The sequence below is a fragment of the Ictalurus punctatus genome, chromosome 2 (assembly GCF_001660625.3).
Source record: "Ictalurus punctatus breed USDA103 chromosome 2, Coco_2.0, whole genome shotgun sequence".
Taxonomy (NCBI): Eukaryota; Metazoa; Chordata; class Actinopteri; order Siluriformes; family Ictaluridae; genus Ictalurus; species Ictalurus punctatus.
In genome coordinates this window covers 6,111,469-6,129,540 of record NC_030417.2, presented here as the reverse complement: position 1 = coordinate 6,129,540, position 18,072 = coordinate 6,111,469, and the positions used below count along the sequence as shown (strand labels likewise).

General features: G+C 40.3%; 1 protein-coding gene across 13 annotated transcripts in view; it reads right to left on the bottom strand.

Annotated features, from left to right (window-relative positions):
• Positions 1 to 1,888: 1,888 nt before the first annotated feature.
• The window catches only part of senp6a (SUMO specific peptidase 6a), a 28,352-nt gene continuing 12,168 nt past the window's right edge, over positions 1,889 to 18,072 (bottom strand). For 8 of the 13 annotated variants that reach the window (XM_017453239.3, XM_017453247.3, XM_017453162.3 and 5 more), the window contains 18 exons: positions 16,144 to 16,214; positions 15,227 to 15,593; positions 14,799 to 15,037; positions 14,444 to 14,584; positions 13,889 to 13,922; positions 13,481 to 13,558; positions 13,198 to 13,386; positions 12,732 to 12,922; positions 10,904 to 11,151; positions 10,610 to 10,726; positions 9,386 to 9,508; positions 9,028 to 9,120; positions 6,313 to 6,638; positions 6,093 to 6,169; positions 5,165 to 5,253; positions 4,350 to 4,418; positions 4,005 to 4,155; positions 1,889 to 3,083 (listed from right to left, as the gene is read on the bottom strand). In XM_017453239.3, coding sequence (XP_017308728.1) covers positions 2,853 to 3,083; positions 4,005 to 4,155; positions 4,350 to 4,418; positions 5,165 to 5,253; positions 6,093 to 6,169; positions 6,313 to 6,638; positions 9,028 to 9,120; positions 9,386 to 9,508; positions 10,610 to 10,726; positions 10,904 to 11,151; positions 12,732 to 12,922; positions 13,198 to 13,386; positions 13,481 to 13,558; positions 13,889 to 13,922; positions 14,444 to 14,584; positions 14,799 to 15,037; positions 15,227 to 15,593; positions 16,144 to 16,214 — 2,834 coding nt within the window. In that variant the 3' untranslated portion in view covers positions 1,889 to 2,852. The remainder of the gene's footprint in view (positions 3,084 to 4,004; positions 4,156 to 4,349; positions 4,419 to 5,164; positions 5,254 to 6,092; positions 6,170 to 6,312; positions 6,639 to 9,027; positions 9,121 to 9,385; positions 9,509 to 10,609; positions 10,727 to 10,903; positions 11,152 to 12,731; positions 12,923 to 13,197; positions 13,387 to 13,480; positions 13,559 to 13,888; positions 13,923 to 14,443; positions 14,585 to 14,798; positions 15,038 to 15,226; positions 15,594 to 16,143; positions 16,215 to 18,072) is intronic. The other 5 variants (XM_017453215.3, XM_017453256.3, XM_017453196.3 and 2 more) reach the window with 4 other exon arrangements.

Below are 18,072 nucleotides of genomic sequence, written 5' to 3'. Positions count from 1 at the left end.
TCTGTCCAGAGCACATTATTCCAAAAGGCCTGGTCTTTGCCTGTATGCTCATTGGCAAACTGTAGTCTTGCAAAGGCTTTTTCCTGAGACGCCTCCCATGCAGGTCAAATTTGTGCCATTTGTGCTTTGACAGCAACAGTTGCAAAACTTACTAGCAGATCGTGTGATGGAATTTTGGGCTTCTTGGAGACTTCCTTTTGGGCTCAATTTGCTGGGACGGCCAGTCCCGGACAAAATTGACAGTCGTTTGAAATCTTTGCCATTTTTTTAATTATTATTTTCCTTACAATGGAATGCTGTGTTTCAAATGATTTAGAGATCTTTTTAAATGCCTTGTAGGCATCCACAACTTTTTTCTGAAGGCCTTACAGAACTCTTTAGAAATTTGGCAGGATGACACCACACACCTCAATAACAAAGGGAACACCAGACACTAGATATAAGAGGGGTATAAATAAATAAGTCAGGTTCCACCTGCACTGGATCACTGGCACCCAATCTTGAACACCTGATTCAAATTTTATGGCGAGATAAATGTAGGGGTGCACTTACTTTTTCCATGTGTCTGATCTGTTTTTTTGTTAAATTGTGAAAATTACTACAAAATGTCAATTTTATTCCCTTTTATTAATAGCCACTGTTTCAAAGAGGATCACGTTTGCTTGTCCAAATATGTCCAATGTGTATGTATGTATATATGTACAGTTGTGCCCAAAAGTTTGCACACCCCTTACAGAACCTGCTAAATCTTAATACTGATTAAAAAAATAAGACGGATCATAAAAATCCCATGTTTGTTTTTTTTTTTTTTTTAGTACTTGTTAGTATTTTGTCTTCTGGGAAACATGTAACTATCTTATTGAGCATTTGAAGGGAGGTACTAAATGAACAAAATAAAAAGATCTTTATACAAAATAATAATTTACACTGATCATCCTGTTCAAAAGTTTACACCCCCTTGGCTCTTAATGTATCGTGTTACCTTCTTGAGCATCAGTGAACGTTTGCACCTTTTGTAATAGTCGTGTACGAGTCCCTCAGTCGTCCTCAGCGTGAAAAGATGGATCATAACATCATATAGTCGCTGTTTGAAAGGGCTCAAACATGCAGAAGATGCTGGAAAAGTAAAGAATGTGCAGGACCTGGAGAGTTTTTCTGAAGAACAGTGGGCAGTTTAACTGCTCAGGACAAACAAGGGACTCATGAACAACTCTCACAAAACAAACACAGTTGCTGATCATCCAGGTAACAACACACAGTGTTAATAATCAAGGGTATGTAAACTTTTGAACGAGGTAATTTTTATAAATTCAGCTATTATCTTGTCTTGTGGACTATATGTAAACATCGGTTATGTGAAAGAGTTTATTCAGGACAATACTTAATAAAAAACAACGTGGGAGTTTTATGATCCCTCTTATTTTGTTAACAGTATTGTTAACAAACTGAGCCCCCAGAACAGCTTCAATTCACCTTGGCACATACGCCGCAAGTCTCTCAAATTGTCCTGGACGCTTTTCTCCCAAATGATATTGCCTCAGTTGGTGTTTTGATGACATTGGTAGAGAATGCTCGCTTTCCTCGCTTTCAACTCCAACATTGTGGAGTTCAATGCGGTTGAAATCTGCCGACAGTGAAGGTCATCGCCTATGACTTTACATCCTTACGAATGCATTCAGTGAGCCCTCGTGCCCTGTGGATGGGGGCTGGGTCATCCTGGAAGATACCACTCCCATCAGGATAGAAACGATTCATCTTTAATTTGTCACGTCTGTATAATAATATAAAAGTGTATTTATTTCACCAGAACGATCTGGTGACTGGATCCAAATGTATACCATGTATACTTGTCTATACAGTCATAATTGTGACACCAAGTTACAGAAGATTGTTAATTGAATACCAAGTAATTTAATAATAAACCACATATGGACACACGTATGACGCAATACAGTAATTAATGTACGAGTATTTAGGATCCAGTGTGAAGCATTTACAGAAAAATAAACAGAGGTGCCCGTCGTCACTTACTATCCATTTTACTCACTTTATTATGTAATTATATTATATTTATTGCAGACCAGTAAGGAATAGAAAAGAGCACTCATGACCCTCCTTTTCGAATGCTTATATCTGTATGAACTAAGGCAGATGTGCACTCTTGCATCTCAAATAGTTTTAATATTGAAAATGAGGTCCTTTTACATGTGGTAATATTGTATAAAGCTCTGACAGGCACTGACTAGCAACGGTGTTATGCCATGATAGAAGCAAAAAATGTTTTGTAGGTTGGTTTAAAAAAAAAATAAATAATAATAATAAATCCAGATGTTTTTGGATACTTAGCCTACAAACAACAAACTGTTTTGTGTGGTGAAACGCTCGAGTGGAAGCACAGACAGAACGGAACATTAAACAGTTACTGTTCAGGCTCGTGGGGAGGTCAGGGCTGTTTGTGTCCTTCATGAAGACGACAGATGAATGAACACTTTAAACTTGGTGCAAGAGTGAGAGACGAGATCATGAGAGGTCAAATTCACAAGTCAGCAAAAACAAACAAACAAACAAACAAACAAACAAAACAAAACAAAAAAACTGTTCAGCATATATACATGTTTTCTTTAATACAAATGAAGTCTCTTTGCTCTTTTGTTAACGAAGGAGAAAAAAAAACCCCCAAAAAACGGAAACAGTTGTTGTCACGGCAGAATCGTCCAGCAGCGTACGATCATGTTGAAGGCCCCGACTAGCCGTCGGCGCCATGAGTGGGGGGGGGGGGGGGGGGGGGGGGAGGTGGGCGACGCCAACAAGACCCTTTCATAAGAAGGGCTATAGCAGCAAGGGGCTGGAGTTCATGAACTGATTGGTGGGATGAGGTCGGCCGACTCTAAGGCGTCTCCAATGTCCAGGTCGTCGCAGACATCTCCGACGCCCAGGTCCTGCCCAGAGTTCTCCCGGTCCAACTTTTGTAGGGACTGGAGCTTTAGAATGAGCTCCTTGATCTCCTCCCGTTTAGTCTTCATCCGCTGCTGGGGGAACCAGTCCAATAAATTCATAGGGAGATGGAAGCTTGGCACAGGGTTCTTTGGTAATGTACAAAAAAAGGGATAATTGGGGAGGGGGAAAAAAAAAAAAAAAAAAGAGAGAGAGATCTGTATTTACACAAAACATGCAATATCAGAGCTCCAAAACCCTAGCTTGCAGATTTTTCCTGTTTAAAAGGTTTATTTCCTGGTGTTTATATACAGTAAACGGAGCTTTGTAATGCCTGAGAGCAATATTTACAAATAACAATCAGACAACTCGAGAAACACTCGGAAACAATCAGCTTGGAAACAGATGAACAACAATCTTGTTCTTTTTTTTTTCTTTTTACCTGGTTTCACCAATGTATGAGGGTCCTAAAACACTTTTTTTTTTTTACCACAGTGCTATTGTCTGCTCCAATCTGATTGTCCAGAGGTTGATTCATTTTGCTGCAAGTTATAGAAATGTGCTCTTTTTATTACGATGTTGTTTCCGTTATAAAATAATCCATAGGGTAATAGACATACAGAATTTAAACGCTATATCTTCCTTATACAAATCGGTCAGCTTCTTTCAATTCATTTGAAAATCACTGCCATGTGCTGTCCGGTCCAATCACAATCCCCCCAGCATGCAATATGTCCAATCAGAAGAACTCAAACAAACTTAAGTCCCTCCCCCTCGTCTGCGTGTTACCATGGGTCTGTCCATACCAGTCAAGATTCAACTTAGTGTATTGATTTGTATCAACACTAACCAATAATAACACGCCAAATATTAAAAATACGCACACATTTACAGAACTAGCTACAGAATATAATGCTTGTCCGTCACACAATTGTCGTCCCACATGGCATGCTTTAGTGAATTTCCTCAGCATATATATATATATATATATATATATATATATATATATATATATATATATATATATATATATATATATATATATATTTGTTTTTTTTCCCGAGCTGTACCTCAAAGAAGCTCTCGACATATTGCAGCACGTAGACGCCACAGTCGCTGAAGTTGTCCTGTTGTGGCACCCGCGGGCTCGAGCCCTTCATCAAGTCCTTCCCAAAACTCCTCTGGTTGCCCTTCCTCACTTCCCACTCTACCTCCAGATACCTGGGCAAGCAAACACGCACACACACAAACAAAAGTACACACGAGTGAGGACTGAACAAGGGATGCATTAAAATATCCTACTAATCAGAAACGGTTCTATTTCTGTGTAATAAATGCAGAGGAAAAAAAAAACACAACACCACCAGTTGAACACAAACTCGAGGCAGAAACACAGTGTAAGTGCGGTAACATACTCTCGCAATGTCTTCACCACTGTAGATCTGGCAGGGCCTCGCAACGAGTCCATGATGAGGATACAAGGTCTGCGAGAGGAGCAAATCACAGCGATTAACAGTTTTGGGATGTTCGTCAGGATTCGCTCAGGAGACACACAAAGGTGAAATCTGCTTTCATTCCTAGTTTAATCCAATGTTTTTCCATTACAAATAAAAGTATCAGCAACAAGTCGAATGCAAAGTAGTAATCCTTGAACTGTTTGCATGAATGTCTTCGTGTACATCCCCTTTCGTTTTATTTAGCAACATGCCCCCGATGGACTTTCCATGTCTAAACCCAGACAATCCGCACATCTGAGTATCATCTAGACACACGCTTTGAGAAAGGAATACGACTCAAGGAAAGCCTGACCTCCTGTCACCTTGAAATAGTGCAGAATCTAGAATATTCGAGATATTAAACATTTCATTTCTTTGTTTTAAAGATCTTGAAATTCTAAAAACTTTGTTTATTTCCAGTTTAACTGAAATGACATTTTCACTGTGGTCTCTGACTTTTGGAGAACAATAGCTGCAGTAATGCCGCTCCCTAGTGGCAATAAAAATGCTTTGTGCGGCTTTGATATAGCTCGACCTTACACAGAAGCGTTTCAAGTATCACGTTGCATTTAACCAGATGTTTCATTTCTAAATTAAAGCCTGGCTAGTGAGGCTTTAAAAGCAGAGAACCTAAGTTGGCCTTTACTTATTTTTACATCACTGTACATCAGTACGTTGACTTTCCTCAGGACATTTACATGATGCAGTTCCTGCGTTTGGTTATGCGTACTCACTGTTTGCAGATGGTAGGTTTGGATGCCCACTCCATGCTCTCCGACGTTGCAGTGTCGTCCGCCAGAGCTCCGTCCTCACTGCACTCGTCCTAAAAGGAGAATTGCAATACGAACAGTGAGACGTGGAGCCAGAAGCACCCGGCTGATCTGTAAACTAATACCATATAATATCCATATCGTGATAAATCGTGTTGCAAAGCACTTTTCTGAGACACAACAAGTAGCACGAGATATGTTTACAACAATTACAGATTTTTTTTAGCTAAATTTTCCCCCCTTCCCAATTCATTTCAGTGTTAAATAATTGATATTTACACCACAGCATGGTTGTGGGTATTGTTTCTGTATAACAGCCAGGCTCGGACAGTAGTTCCAGCTGGAACATGAACGATAGACTAATATTAAATGTGCACAATACGTTACTGTTGCTATAGTAACTGTTCACACATAGAGGCACTTATACAGGGGACGCTCCACATAATCTAAGATTTAAAAAAATTTTTTAATGTGGTGATGTTTTTGTTAGGAGACATTTCATTTAACATTTATGGAAGGAGTCTCGCTTGTAAGCGCTGTGTCACAGTTTCGAACAGCACAGAAAAGAATTTAGGACTTTATTCTTTTCAGTAAACTGACAAGTGGCGGTTCTTCAGAGAGAGAGAGAAGGAATAATGAACTTCAGTGCATTAATCCACATTATTTCACTGTATGCCGTGCCACAGACCCGACCTTAATGAGAAAACTGAGAAGTAATGTAATAATATTTTACGCAAATGAAAACTTCTGCCCTCTGTCCCTTACTGTATTCTATTCTTTACGCTTTGCTGCTTCAGTGCTGAGATTAGAATCCTCTTAAAGTCACATGACTCATGAGCTAATTAACTTAACTGGCCCTGAATGAGAAAATGAAAACAAACAAAACGCTTACATGAGAGGAGCTTTGGTCATCAGAGAAGGTGCCAGGATCTTCACTGCTGTAACACACACTGATTCTTCGCAAAGCATCTTGAAAACCAAGAAGAAACCATTATTAATATTAAGTTTAGGGGGGTTTTTTTTGCGAGCAATATTCCCAATTATTCTCGTCCATTCCCCGTACAAACCCCTCACCCCCACTCATGTGCATCAGATTCTTCTGGAACACTCACCTGTGTAATGTGATTGAACCTGTCCGTTGACCCTTTGGTTGTGAGTGCAGCTGTGCTCTGGGGGTCGGTGTGGACAGGACGGCATACTCGAGTGGCTTACGTCCTGTCCCTCAGCTTCCGTATTAACCTCCTCTGGGTTAAAGGAAAGGGGCTCTGTGTGAGGCGAGGGCTCCTCGATGCCTCCTTCGCTTAGGACGGAGCTCCCGATCTCAGATGGGGAAGAAGCCTGGGCCTGGGACTGTGTCTGGGGCTGATAATGAGGATTGGGCTCCATGCAGGGTCCCTCTAAACCTGGGAAGCAGATCACTGCAAGATACCAGTGTGCTCTGGAGAAATGAACAGAGAAATGGAGAAGGAAAATAGTGAGCATTTTCACTGTTGCACGTTTTGTCCCAATCCTTGGTGTAGTCTATTTACCCTGAAATAACTAATAACGTGTGTGAAAGCAGAAATTGTAAATATGAAAGACACAATTAATACTTGTATAGGAATGGGATCATTTATACCACAGTGCTATTGTACTCTCGATTCTGACTATGGTGTTGATTAATTTTCTATAACACCAGCTCTGACAGGAGTGCAGACTGTAAGGTTTATTTTAATGCTCTTGTTTCTATAGTAACAGCTACTTCACAAGGACTTGTGTGGTGGATGCCCCACATAATCTAAATATAAAAATAAATGGATTTTTGTAGTGAATATGAAGACACTTTTGAGAAGTAATTTAATATTAATGGATCGAGTCTCCATTATCAGCGCCTCATAACAGTCAGTAAGACTTACCCCACAGGAAAGTCGTCAAGACAGGAGACGGTGGAATTTACTCAGTAACATAACGCGTGTTTTCTGTCTCAAACATCAAAAGGACTTATCCTATAACATACAGTGGTGCTTGAAAGCTTGTGAAGGCTTTAGGATTTTCTATATTTCTGCATAAATATGACCTAAAACAACATCAGATTTAAAATTAGTTCCTGAAAGTAGATAAAGAGAACCCAATTGAACAAATGAGACAAAAATATTATACTTGGTCGTTTATTTACTGAGGAAAATGATCCAATATTACATATCTGTGAGTGGCAAAAGTATGTGAAGCTTCGATTTCAGTATCTGGTGTGACCCCCCCTGTGCAGCAATAACTGCAGATAAACGTTTTTGGTAAGTGTTGATCAGTCCTGCACATCGGCTTGGAGGAATTTTAGCCCGTTCCTCAGTACAGAACAGCTTCAGCTCTGGGATGTTGGTGGGTTTCCTCACATGAACTGCTCGCTTCAGGTTCTTCCACAACATTTCTATTGGATTAAGGTCAGGACTTTGACTTGGCCGTTCAAAAACATTAACTGTTCTTTGGTAGAATGACTCGTGTGTTTAGGGTCATTGTCTTGCTGCATGTCCTACTTTCTTTTGAGATTCAGTTCATGGAGATGTCTTGACATTTTCCTGTAGAATTCGCTGGTATAATTCAGAATTCATTGTTCAATCAATGATGGCGAGTTGTCCTGCTCCAGATGCAGCAAAACAGCCCCAAACCATGATACTACCACCACCATGTTTCACAGATGGGATAAGGTTCTTATGCTGGAATGCAGTGTTTTCCTTTCTCCAAACATAACGCTTCTCATTTAAACCAAAAATTCTATTTTGGTCTCACCCGTCCATTAAACATTTTTCCAACAGCCTTCTGGCTTGTCCACTTGATCTTGAGCAAACCGCAGACGGGCAGCAATTTTCTTTTTGGAGAGCAGTGGCTTTCTCCTTGTAACCCTGATTTGCACAACATTGTTGTTCAGTGTTCTGATGGTGGACTCAGGAACATAAACATTAGCCAATGTGACAGAGGCCTTTGGTCTCCACTCCTGGAGTGGGTAACAATGGTCTCGAGTTTCCCCCGTTTGTACACAAGCTGTCTGACTGTGGATTGGTGGAGTCCAAACTCTCTAGAGATGGTTTTGTAAACTTTTCCAGCCTGATGAGCATCAACAACTCTTTTTCCGAGGTCCTCAGAAATCTCCTGTGTTTGTGCCATGATACACTTCCACAAACATGTGTTGTGAAGATCAGACTCTGATAGATCCCTGTTCTTTAAATAAAACGGAGCGCTCACACAGCTGATTGTCATCCCATTGATTGAAATCACCTGACTAATTTCACCATCAAACTAACTGCTAATCCTAGAGGTTCACATACTTTTGCCACTCACAGATATGTAATATTGGATCATTTTCCTCAATAAATACATGACCAAGTATAATATTTTTGTCTCAATTGTTTAATCGGGTTCTCTTCATCTACTTTTAAATCTAATGATGTGAAAATCTGTTGTCAATTTTCTGCAAATCTATAGAAAACTTTAAAGGGTTCACAAACTTTCAGGCCCCATTGTAAATGAGAACAGGATCTAATGAGTTTTGTGGATGTTCCCCAACGTTAAATGCACTATAAACGAATACAAAGTATGATGCGTCGTTTGTAAATACTACGAAAACGTAATCGTTGGTAAGTTGCTGTGGTATAGGAGGAATAAAATGCATCGGTATGTGCAGTCATGGGAAAATCAACTTTGGGGTGATAACGATAACTCTGCATCCTGTCGGGCCACGGCACACCACCCTGCCGTGGATTATTTTCCTGTAACAGCATGTTACTCCATAACAGAGAGATCACACTCAAAAGATCCAACTCCTGTTTGACTTGATTTAGCAAATGATGGCTTACGACTCATTGATGGGAACAAAGATGAAGTCCTTCTGAAAAAGGTCCACATGTCGCGTCCATGTTTTTACCCGATTGTGCTTCCTCTTCTGTATTCTAGGAGTTACAAAAGACAATCTAGATCAGATCAGTGATACTTGACTTAGGCCTTGGTCCATTTAGAAATACGCTGAACACATAAAAACGGAATCATGCCTGATGAAGGCACCGCAAACACACGACAGGTTGGTCCTGTGTGAATGAACTACATTTGAAGTGAATTGATCATGGTTGAATAAGGCCAGTGTGGGTCAGAGCTACTAGGGGTACAGGACTAGTAGCTCTGATTCACACAGGCCACGTATAACTGAGAAGAACCTACGGAAGGTTAGTTGTGTCCGGTGCACTTCTCCTTTCTCTCTGGTTGAGTCTCTTGTAGAAGAAGGAACTGAAAACGTGACTTCTGCCTGCATCCTCCTTTTTCAACTTCTCCATGAAGAGATACCTGCAAAAAGCCACACAATTATAGAGCTGGGCGTTACGACAAAAATCTCATATACCGGTACTTGAGAACATCTCTACAATAAACGATGCATATCGTGATATGATTCAGCTAACAAACTGTCCGCGGAAGAGTTGTAAAATATAAAGAGTTTGACGATTTTTTTTCTTTAAAGCATACAAACACCAAGAAGATTAAGTAAAACAATTACGTCAAATCAACAGAATCCATTCAGTACCATTTCATTTGTAATGATTAAAAACGTAAAAAAAAAAACATCACCATACCAACGATATCTCTTAAAAGTGTATCACTTAATCGTTTATCACGATATCTATATTATATCGATATATCGCGCAGCCCTACCAAATTAAGTGTGGCTTAATTCCACTGAAACATAGAGTGCGTATAATCCATATATCTATAGGATTATATTCATTAATGAATTTAAGACCGAGCAGGATTTAGTCTTAATGGAGTTCTTGTTAATTAAAGATTTTCATGAGCGTGAACCCAGAACCATCAGATTTAATCAAATGCAGCAAGAACGATTATTTCACATCATATATCATCGGACAGAATTAAGTTTGTGGATGTTTTTTTTTTTTTTTTTTTTTTTAAACAACATTGAGTCCAATTAATATAAACTGAACTTAATTCTTTAACACACACATAAATCTCATTATATTGGCTTTAGTTCGTTTAAACTGGACGTCCCTATAAAGCCCTTTTTACAGACTACAGCATCGCCAAGTCCCCATGTTACTCTCACATGTGAATCAAAGCTACACTGGTCAGGTCGCGAGAATTTTGGGCCCTTAAAATAGGCTCGCTGTCCAAAAAATTTGAGAAGTCCTGAATTAAAGCCCAGTGCATAAACCCTTCTGGGAAAGATCAATCATAAAATCATAAAATCAACCTGTTCTTGTCATGGTCTTGTCCATCAAATAAAACTTCCTGGATTTTGCCTTCTTACAACCTTGCACTGAAAATAAAGGTGGTTTACTAGCATTCCATGATATCTGCTTTTAGATAAGACTACTGCTGATGAAATCTAAAGGTAGGCGTTTATTAGACTAAAAAAACAAAAAAACAACAACTCACTTTAAATAAAAGTCTATGATGACGTCGTTCAGAAACTCCCCGTCGTTTAGACAGTGAAGGTCTTCGTTGGTCACAGAGATTCCACCTTTAGCTGGAGGAGGGGGATACACTATCAACCTAGTAAAGAAGGGGGGAAATAGGTATACATCATCCCGTTTAAGAGTTCTACAGAATACATTACACAACAGTTTTGGTTTTTTGAACCAGCTGAACCAACTGATTACTCAAATACCAAGCTCAAATTCTTCTCCTATGAATTTACTGAAATTTGCAGCGTGTAACATTTGATCTTACTTGACGATGGGGCCTGTGAAAGTAGGCTGCAGCTCTGCCATATCCTCATCATCATCTTCATCGTAGATCCCGTGGAGGTGAGTGGAGAATCGGGTCTGGACTATCATCTCTGTCGACGCAGCTGGGGTTGCGGTTACTGCGCTTGCCGTTGCCGTCGCTGTTGCCGTGGTGACGGAGACATTTACTGTTGTCGCAGTCGTGGCAGACGTTGTAGAGGGAGAAACCAATTTGGCTTTCTGAGCTTTTGCCTGGGGACAATATACAGATGTTTAAAAAAGAAACCCAAGTTAAAGAAGAAATCTTACTAAATAACACCCCCCCCCGCCCCGCCCCCAGTCAACTATGTAAAACAACTGGATGAGTGCATTCATAAATTTAATTGGTAGAATTTGAAGAATTCTAATATTATGTACAAGCTACAAAGTGACATGAAATTGTAGATTCATTATAATGTGCCCTAAATCCCATTCAGCAATTCTGCATGATTAATTCACCCTACTCCATCATGTCTAAACATAACACACACACACACACACAGGCTACTGTGGTCACAGTGAAATCAATCATTGTCTCTGAATCAAATAGAAGGAGCTCTGTGATTGGCTGATTGGACAATTGAATGAATGTGCAGGTGTATAGGTGTGTTGGTGTATTTTATAGATGCTACACACAGTCATAGGCACTCGATTTCTTTTAGTACGACCTTTGTTATAGATTTTTATTTTATGACTTCTACATTATCGGGTCAGTACAAAAACATTTAAGATTCCCAAACATTAGTTTTCCAGCACAAAATTAAGTGTTACTGAAAAATGTTTGCATGTCAGTAAAGAAAGTAGCACATTACGTGGTAAGAGACTTTTCAGACGACAAAAAAAAAAAAAAAAAAATTAAATAAATAAATAAATGAATGAAATGAAATTTGCTGCAAAAATAAGAAGCGAGTGCGAAAGTCAAAGTCTCCAGAAGAACCGTGGCTGGGTCTACAAGATGCTCAATAAAACTTACAGCTCATTTCCTTATAAAACTGAACTAGGGACTACTATTAAAATTGAGTCTCATTTATAAAAAAAAAAAAAAAAAAATACTATGGTTTACTTCTCTTTACCGGATAGGTTGCTTTGATTATTTCAGAAACTGCTGATGTTCTTACAGATTTTCAATTGTAGGTAGAGTTTACACAGAATATCCGAGTCTACAATGGGCACAGGCTCACGGATTCTCAAAGCGACCAGATGAGACTTTCTCCAATCTTCAGCTGTTCGGTTTCGGTCAGTTTGTGTGCACTGTAGCCTCAGATTCCTGTTTCTGGCTGACAGGAGAGGAATCTGATGTGGGCCACCTTAAGGTGCGACGTGTTGTGCTTTTTTATATATATATATATATATATATATATATATATATATATATATATATATATATATATATATATATATATATATATATATATATATATATTCTGGTATGCTTTCCTGCTCACCATGGGTGTAAAAGAGTGGCATGTGTGTTATCTTAGCTTTTCTCCTGTTCTGCATGAAAATCCCTTTCTGAAACCCTCAAACCAGCCTACTGGCTCGAACAATCATGTAAGGTCATTAAGATCACATTTTTCCCCCCATCCTAATGTTTGATGTGAACATTACCTGAAGCTCTTGACCTGTATCTGCATGAGTTTATGTATTACACAGCTGCCACATGATTGACTGATTAGATCACTGCAAGATATGAGCAGGTGTACAGGTGTTTCTAATAAAGCGTTACTAATAAAACACCTATACTAAACAAAACAAAAAAAATTATATTCAGAATATTTGTAAAGGTCACACACCTTTTCCTTCTCTTTTGTTGCTTTGTTATATTGAACCAGTCGAACGTTGGCTTCGTCAAAGGTCAGTCTAGCAGGAAAGCGCGTGAGCTTGTTGTTTCGGCCAATCTCAACCAGGATGTCTTCTAAAATCATCTGCTCTTGCATCGAGAGGCCGTTCTCGAAAATCAACACTATGTATTTCTCATCCAAGTCTGGAGAAGAAAAAAAAATAATAAAATAAAATAAATAAATAAATAAATAAATAAAAAATTTTTATTTTAAGTAACATTAATGTAAAATGTCAAAACTTAAGATCTAGGTTACTCCTTTGATAGTGACTTTCTTTTGAATTTAACAACTATTAAAATAAAGATGAACAATTTTGAAAAAAAAAAAATAAAGAAAGATGTTCGCAAACTGCTTCCAGCTTCTAAAACTATCCAGTGAATCCAGGAAGCTCTACATGTAGCCGAATTTAGACGCTCACTTTCGCCGCTGCAGTCGTACCACAGGCCGCCGCTCTCCTGGGACATCTGGAGCTGGGTGCGCAGGCGCTGGCACTCACTGTCACTGGTCTGGAAAAATAGGACGGGCAGCTTCCGAACGCTGCACCATTCGCAGCTCGTCAGCTCCGACGACCTCAGACGCACCTTCTCCAGCACGTCGACCTCCTGACCTGCACACAGTCATTTCTCAAAATGGTTAACGTGCTGACTCCTCAGAGCGGGGGGGGGTCTGCAACATCATACACAGAGGGTGTAGGAGCACACCTGATTTCACAGTTCGGTCTCCTATTTGGCTGGAATCAAAACCCACACCTGCTCCGTGTATAAAATTGGACTTAGATACTGTTTGAATACACACACATGATTACAGTTTTCTTGAGGTTAAAAAGAACTAAAAGGTAAGATAGTGGGAATGCAAAGACTGCGACTTAAAATCCTGGCCAGCGACCCATTAACCCATGAAGAACAATCCTGCACAGAAGTGGTGTGAAATGGGATTGTGCATCACCCTCATTTAAAATATTTATAATCTAGCATACTGTCATTTTTTAAAAAATTTATAAACAGTGTCACATCTAATATTTAATATGCTGCAATTAAATCATAAATTTTCTCAACCCCAAGGCAACCCATCATAAATCTTTCCAAAGATCTACATATGCCATCACTTACCTTCCGTCTCAAGCTGTATATACTCTACTGTGAACTAGAAGAAATAAAAAAAAGAAAAGAAAAAAAAAAAGAGTGAGACAAAAGAAAAAAATAAATGTGCTGCTTTTTTTTTTTTTTTTTTTCCTTCACATTTCAGATATTCATACATACTGGACTCTCACACCTCTGTCCTTTCACACACAAGTAAAGGAACTGGTACTGAAAAACAGAAGTTTTCCTCGAGCATGAAAAATACTCCCGGTCTCTTTACGCTACGGTGATTATCAGCTTCTGTATACTTTACATACGATATAAGCAAACTTCTAGTGTAAAGTTAAATAAAGTGTAATTGCTCATACGGTGCACGTAGCTCACCACACAACAAACGAACATGGCCTGAGTAGAGGAACATAGAGTATACGGTACACAGGCCAGAAATAAAGGACAGGGTAATTATAAATGATAAGGGTTAATTTGTGTAATCTTTGACGAGGCTCGTGGATTCGCAAGGATCGCGTCATACATTTTAAACTCGTACATATAGTATTTGACAAAGGAATAAAGAACTGATCTTACAATGACAGGTTTGGTGACCATCCGGCGCAGAGTTCCTATCCGTACGCTCCTGCACTCCAGAATAATGCTCTCCAACTTCGGCACCTGTCCCAATTTCCGCTTCTTAGATGGCGACGGGTCCTCGCACACGCTTCGAAACTGCTGGGACATTCAACGCAAGCGTGAATACTTTCTACTCGTGAAGAACGCGGAAAACGGAAAGAAGAAAACGACCTCCCTGATTACACGATTAGTCCTCCCTTTTTCTGTAAGGTCACGACGTTGTGTATTTGCTCTGACATGCCACACGATTAATTCGATATCGAGCTCAATCTCATGATCGGGAAAGAACAAAACTCAGTGAACGGGCTCTTACTGGATCTTTTAAGCGGTTCCTTCGAGGTGCCACGCTCCTGTGGTCCACGTCGTTGAAGAATTCGCAAGCGTGCTCTTCCTGTTCTGCGACCTCTTTAACGGCCGCTTCCACTCTGCCGCCGGAAGGCGCTGGGGAGGAGTGGGCGGAGTCGGCAGGCCTCGGAGAGACACTGTCCAACCGGTTTACGCTGCCCGTGCTAGAACTGTCAGCCTCGTCGTCTTCGTCGCTAGACAGTACGACTGTAAATAAAATAAACACAGCACGTGAGCAGACCGGTGCATCGTGGCATGTTCTGGTGTTGGTCTCAATATTGTCGAATATAGCAATGTATTGATTAACCAATTAACAGCACTGATTAAACGCATCCATTTAACTCTGGTATGAATGGACACCATCAATAAAACCGCTGTCTATTAAACTGCACTCACTGGGGTCATTGAGTTCGTGCTGCTTGGCCAAAGGCTGCCTCTTCCCCACGGTTAGCTTAGCGCCATTGTGTGGCAGCAGCAGACCCCCGCGGGTAATGCGTGCTGGTGGGTTCATAGCCGTTTCGGCTTGGGTAGCGCGCCCGCCAGACGCCACACCGTAGAAGCTCTTGCTGAGCTGAGTGACGCTGGGAGAGCCGGGAGAGGGAAGGGAGCGTACAGGCACTCGAGGGGCAGGTGAGGAGGGGACAGCAGGCAGAAGGGGCACTTCAGCAGGCAGTGGGTTCCCGCAGCTTTCACACTTTGTGTGGTCTTCACTTCGCCGGCCACACTTTCCGCACACAGTGAAGTACTCGTCCGGCTGCAACGACTGTCAGAGAGACGCAGAGGGAAGGAATATTGATGGAGTTCGGCAGTTAAGACAGTACGTCAATGCTGAGGACGGCAGCTAAAATTTCTAAATGACTTTTTTTCTTTCAATCGGATTTCATTTACAACGGCAAATAAAAAAAATAATAAATCAAATGTTTAAATTGTGTACTTTTAATAAGTGAACTTTAACAGATCTAAGTGAAGTCTATTGAAAAACACATCTAGGCTTTTCATATGATCGGCACATGGGGTTCTTTCGGGCATATAGTGCACACCGTCATTATATTATCCTGTGTGTAGTAAGTATATTATTCTGAACAGGAAGTCACTTGGGATTTGTCTGAACTGTGCCACTACAAAGTTATATCCTGAATAAAATCCGATTTGAATCAAAACACTACATCCTTTGACTAACGCATTTCGATGCCCGGATTACTGACGCGTTTTAGCTCTTCGGCACTAATCCTCGGCGAAATCCGTGTAGGTGACGGCTCGCTTTCGTGCTACTCTGCGTGCACGTTACGAGCTTTTTAAAAAACGATCCTCACCTCTGCCGTGCTTTCGAACATCGGCCGCCTCCTCGGCTGGGTGCATCTCTTTACATTCAGAGACTCCGAGTCTGGAGGGCGGAGAACACAAGATCAAGACAGAATGCTAGGAGTATAAGAGTGTAAAGTTACCAGAAATAGAAATGACATGCATAGTTTATTATTAGGTACACCTACCTACTATCTAATAAGATGGTGAATCAGAATATATGCCTTTTTTCCCCCTCCCATATATACAACTGCCTAATAAACTGGCAGCTCAAACGTTAATAGATCTAGAACACATGATTTATCCTCATTGTGCGCTTTACTCGGTTCAACAAAAGGAAATATACTATGCTATGATTCAGGGGGTTTTTTTTCCCCTCTGTAAGGGGCATATTGCTGGCTTGTTCGTACTGACAGAGCTGTCATGGTATCAGAATATTAAGCAGGCTCCACTGTCTTCAAGAGCACTGTAGGAAAGAAAGACATTTCCCTAGCTCAAGATTAACCCTTCATGCAACACTCTAATTACTCTCTATACCAGTCTATAAAGAATAAATACTATTCGAATAGCGGTGGAATGGGGCTAAACATTCAACTTAAGTCAACATTTCGTGCAGGACATGTAATTTAACGAAGCATTAAATGAGACATGGTAGGAGGCGAACGGTCTGGAACTATCCGTCGTGACTCACTGCTTCAAAAGGTTATCCAACTGCCCGTGTCTAGATCATTTGTGTATTCTATTCAGACACTGCCAAGGGAAGAGGCCGTATCTTTTTAAACCTGCCGAGGACCCAGATACCGTCAATCTCTTTTTTTCTTTTTCTAGCTTCACTCCTCTCATTCCTTCCCCTCGCAGGAGACGCAAATTAATCAGAGGCCAGCAATCCACTCTGGCGTACGTCGACACACACCGCGACAGAGCTCTGCCTCATTTGGCAGACACACACACGCACACACACACACACACACACACACAAACAGGCTGAGCTGTCTTAAACAGCACACAACCATGAAACACTCTGTTCCTTTCTCCATTCCCTCAGTCATGCACCAGCACATCTTTTTGCCTGCCATGCACATGCCATTCTCATCAAACAGAGAGGACATGAACAAAAGTCAGTGAGCACCTGAAGGCAAAGCAAGGCCCGAAAATAAATTGGGGGAAGTGCTGTATTGTGAAAACCCAAAGCCTATTTTCCTAGAACAATAATAGCGCTTCAGGTTACCGTTAATCCTTCATAAAAACAAAAGTATGTATTTTGATAAGAATTACTGAGACTGTCCACTCTGGAGGAAATAAAAGCAGCAGCGTCTGCTTCAAACATCCAGTCGTCCTTGAGCACAGATTGAGCACCGAGCTCCCAGTGCCAGGAAACATTACTCCCTGGAAAACAGAGCTAAAACGAAGACACTCCTCCATCTGAAAGGGCAAATCAAACAGCTACAGAGACGAGGCAGGATTCACCGCAGGATTTATCTCCGACAGACTGAACCGTCGGTGCAAGAGAATAAAGCACTTTATATAAACCGGTTAACGTGTTTCAACGGAATAATTCTAATTCGGCGTCCTGGTTCATATGCAAATCTGATCTGACTTGGCAAACGATGAATGGCTTTGCGTGTGTAATGTCTAAGTCGCACACCCAAAGGCGAACACTAGTCCACCGAGTCACTTTACCGTCCCAGTATCTCATGTTTTTGACAAGAAATTAATGGGATTTTTTTTTTTAAATACTTAGCTGTAAATTCTCACCTTGTTTTATTAGACACTGTAAAAAAAAAAAATCTGTCAATTATATATATATATATATATATATATATATATATATATATATATATATAATTTTATTTTTTTTTTAAAAGGTTGTTTACAACTCAACGTCAAAACGAGCCTAACGAAGTGCAATGAAATAAAAAAAATGACTAAACTGGTTGAAA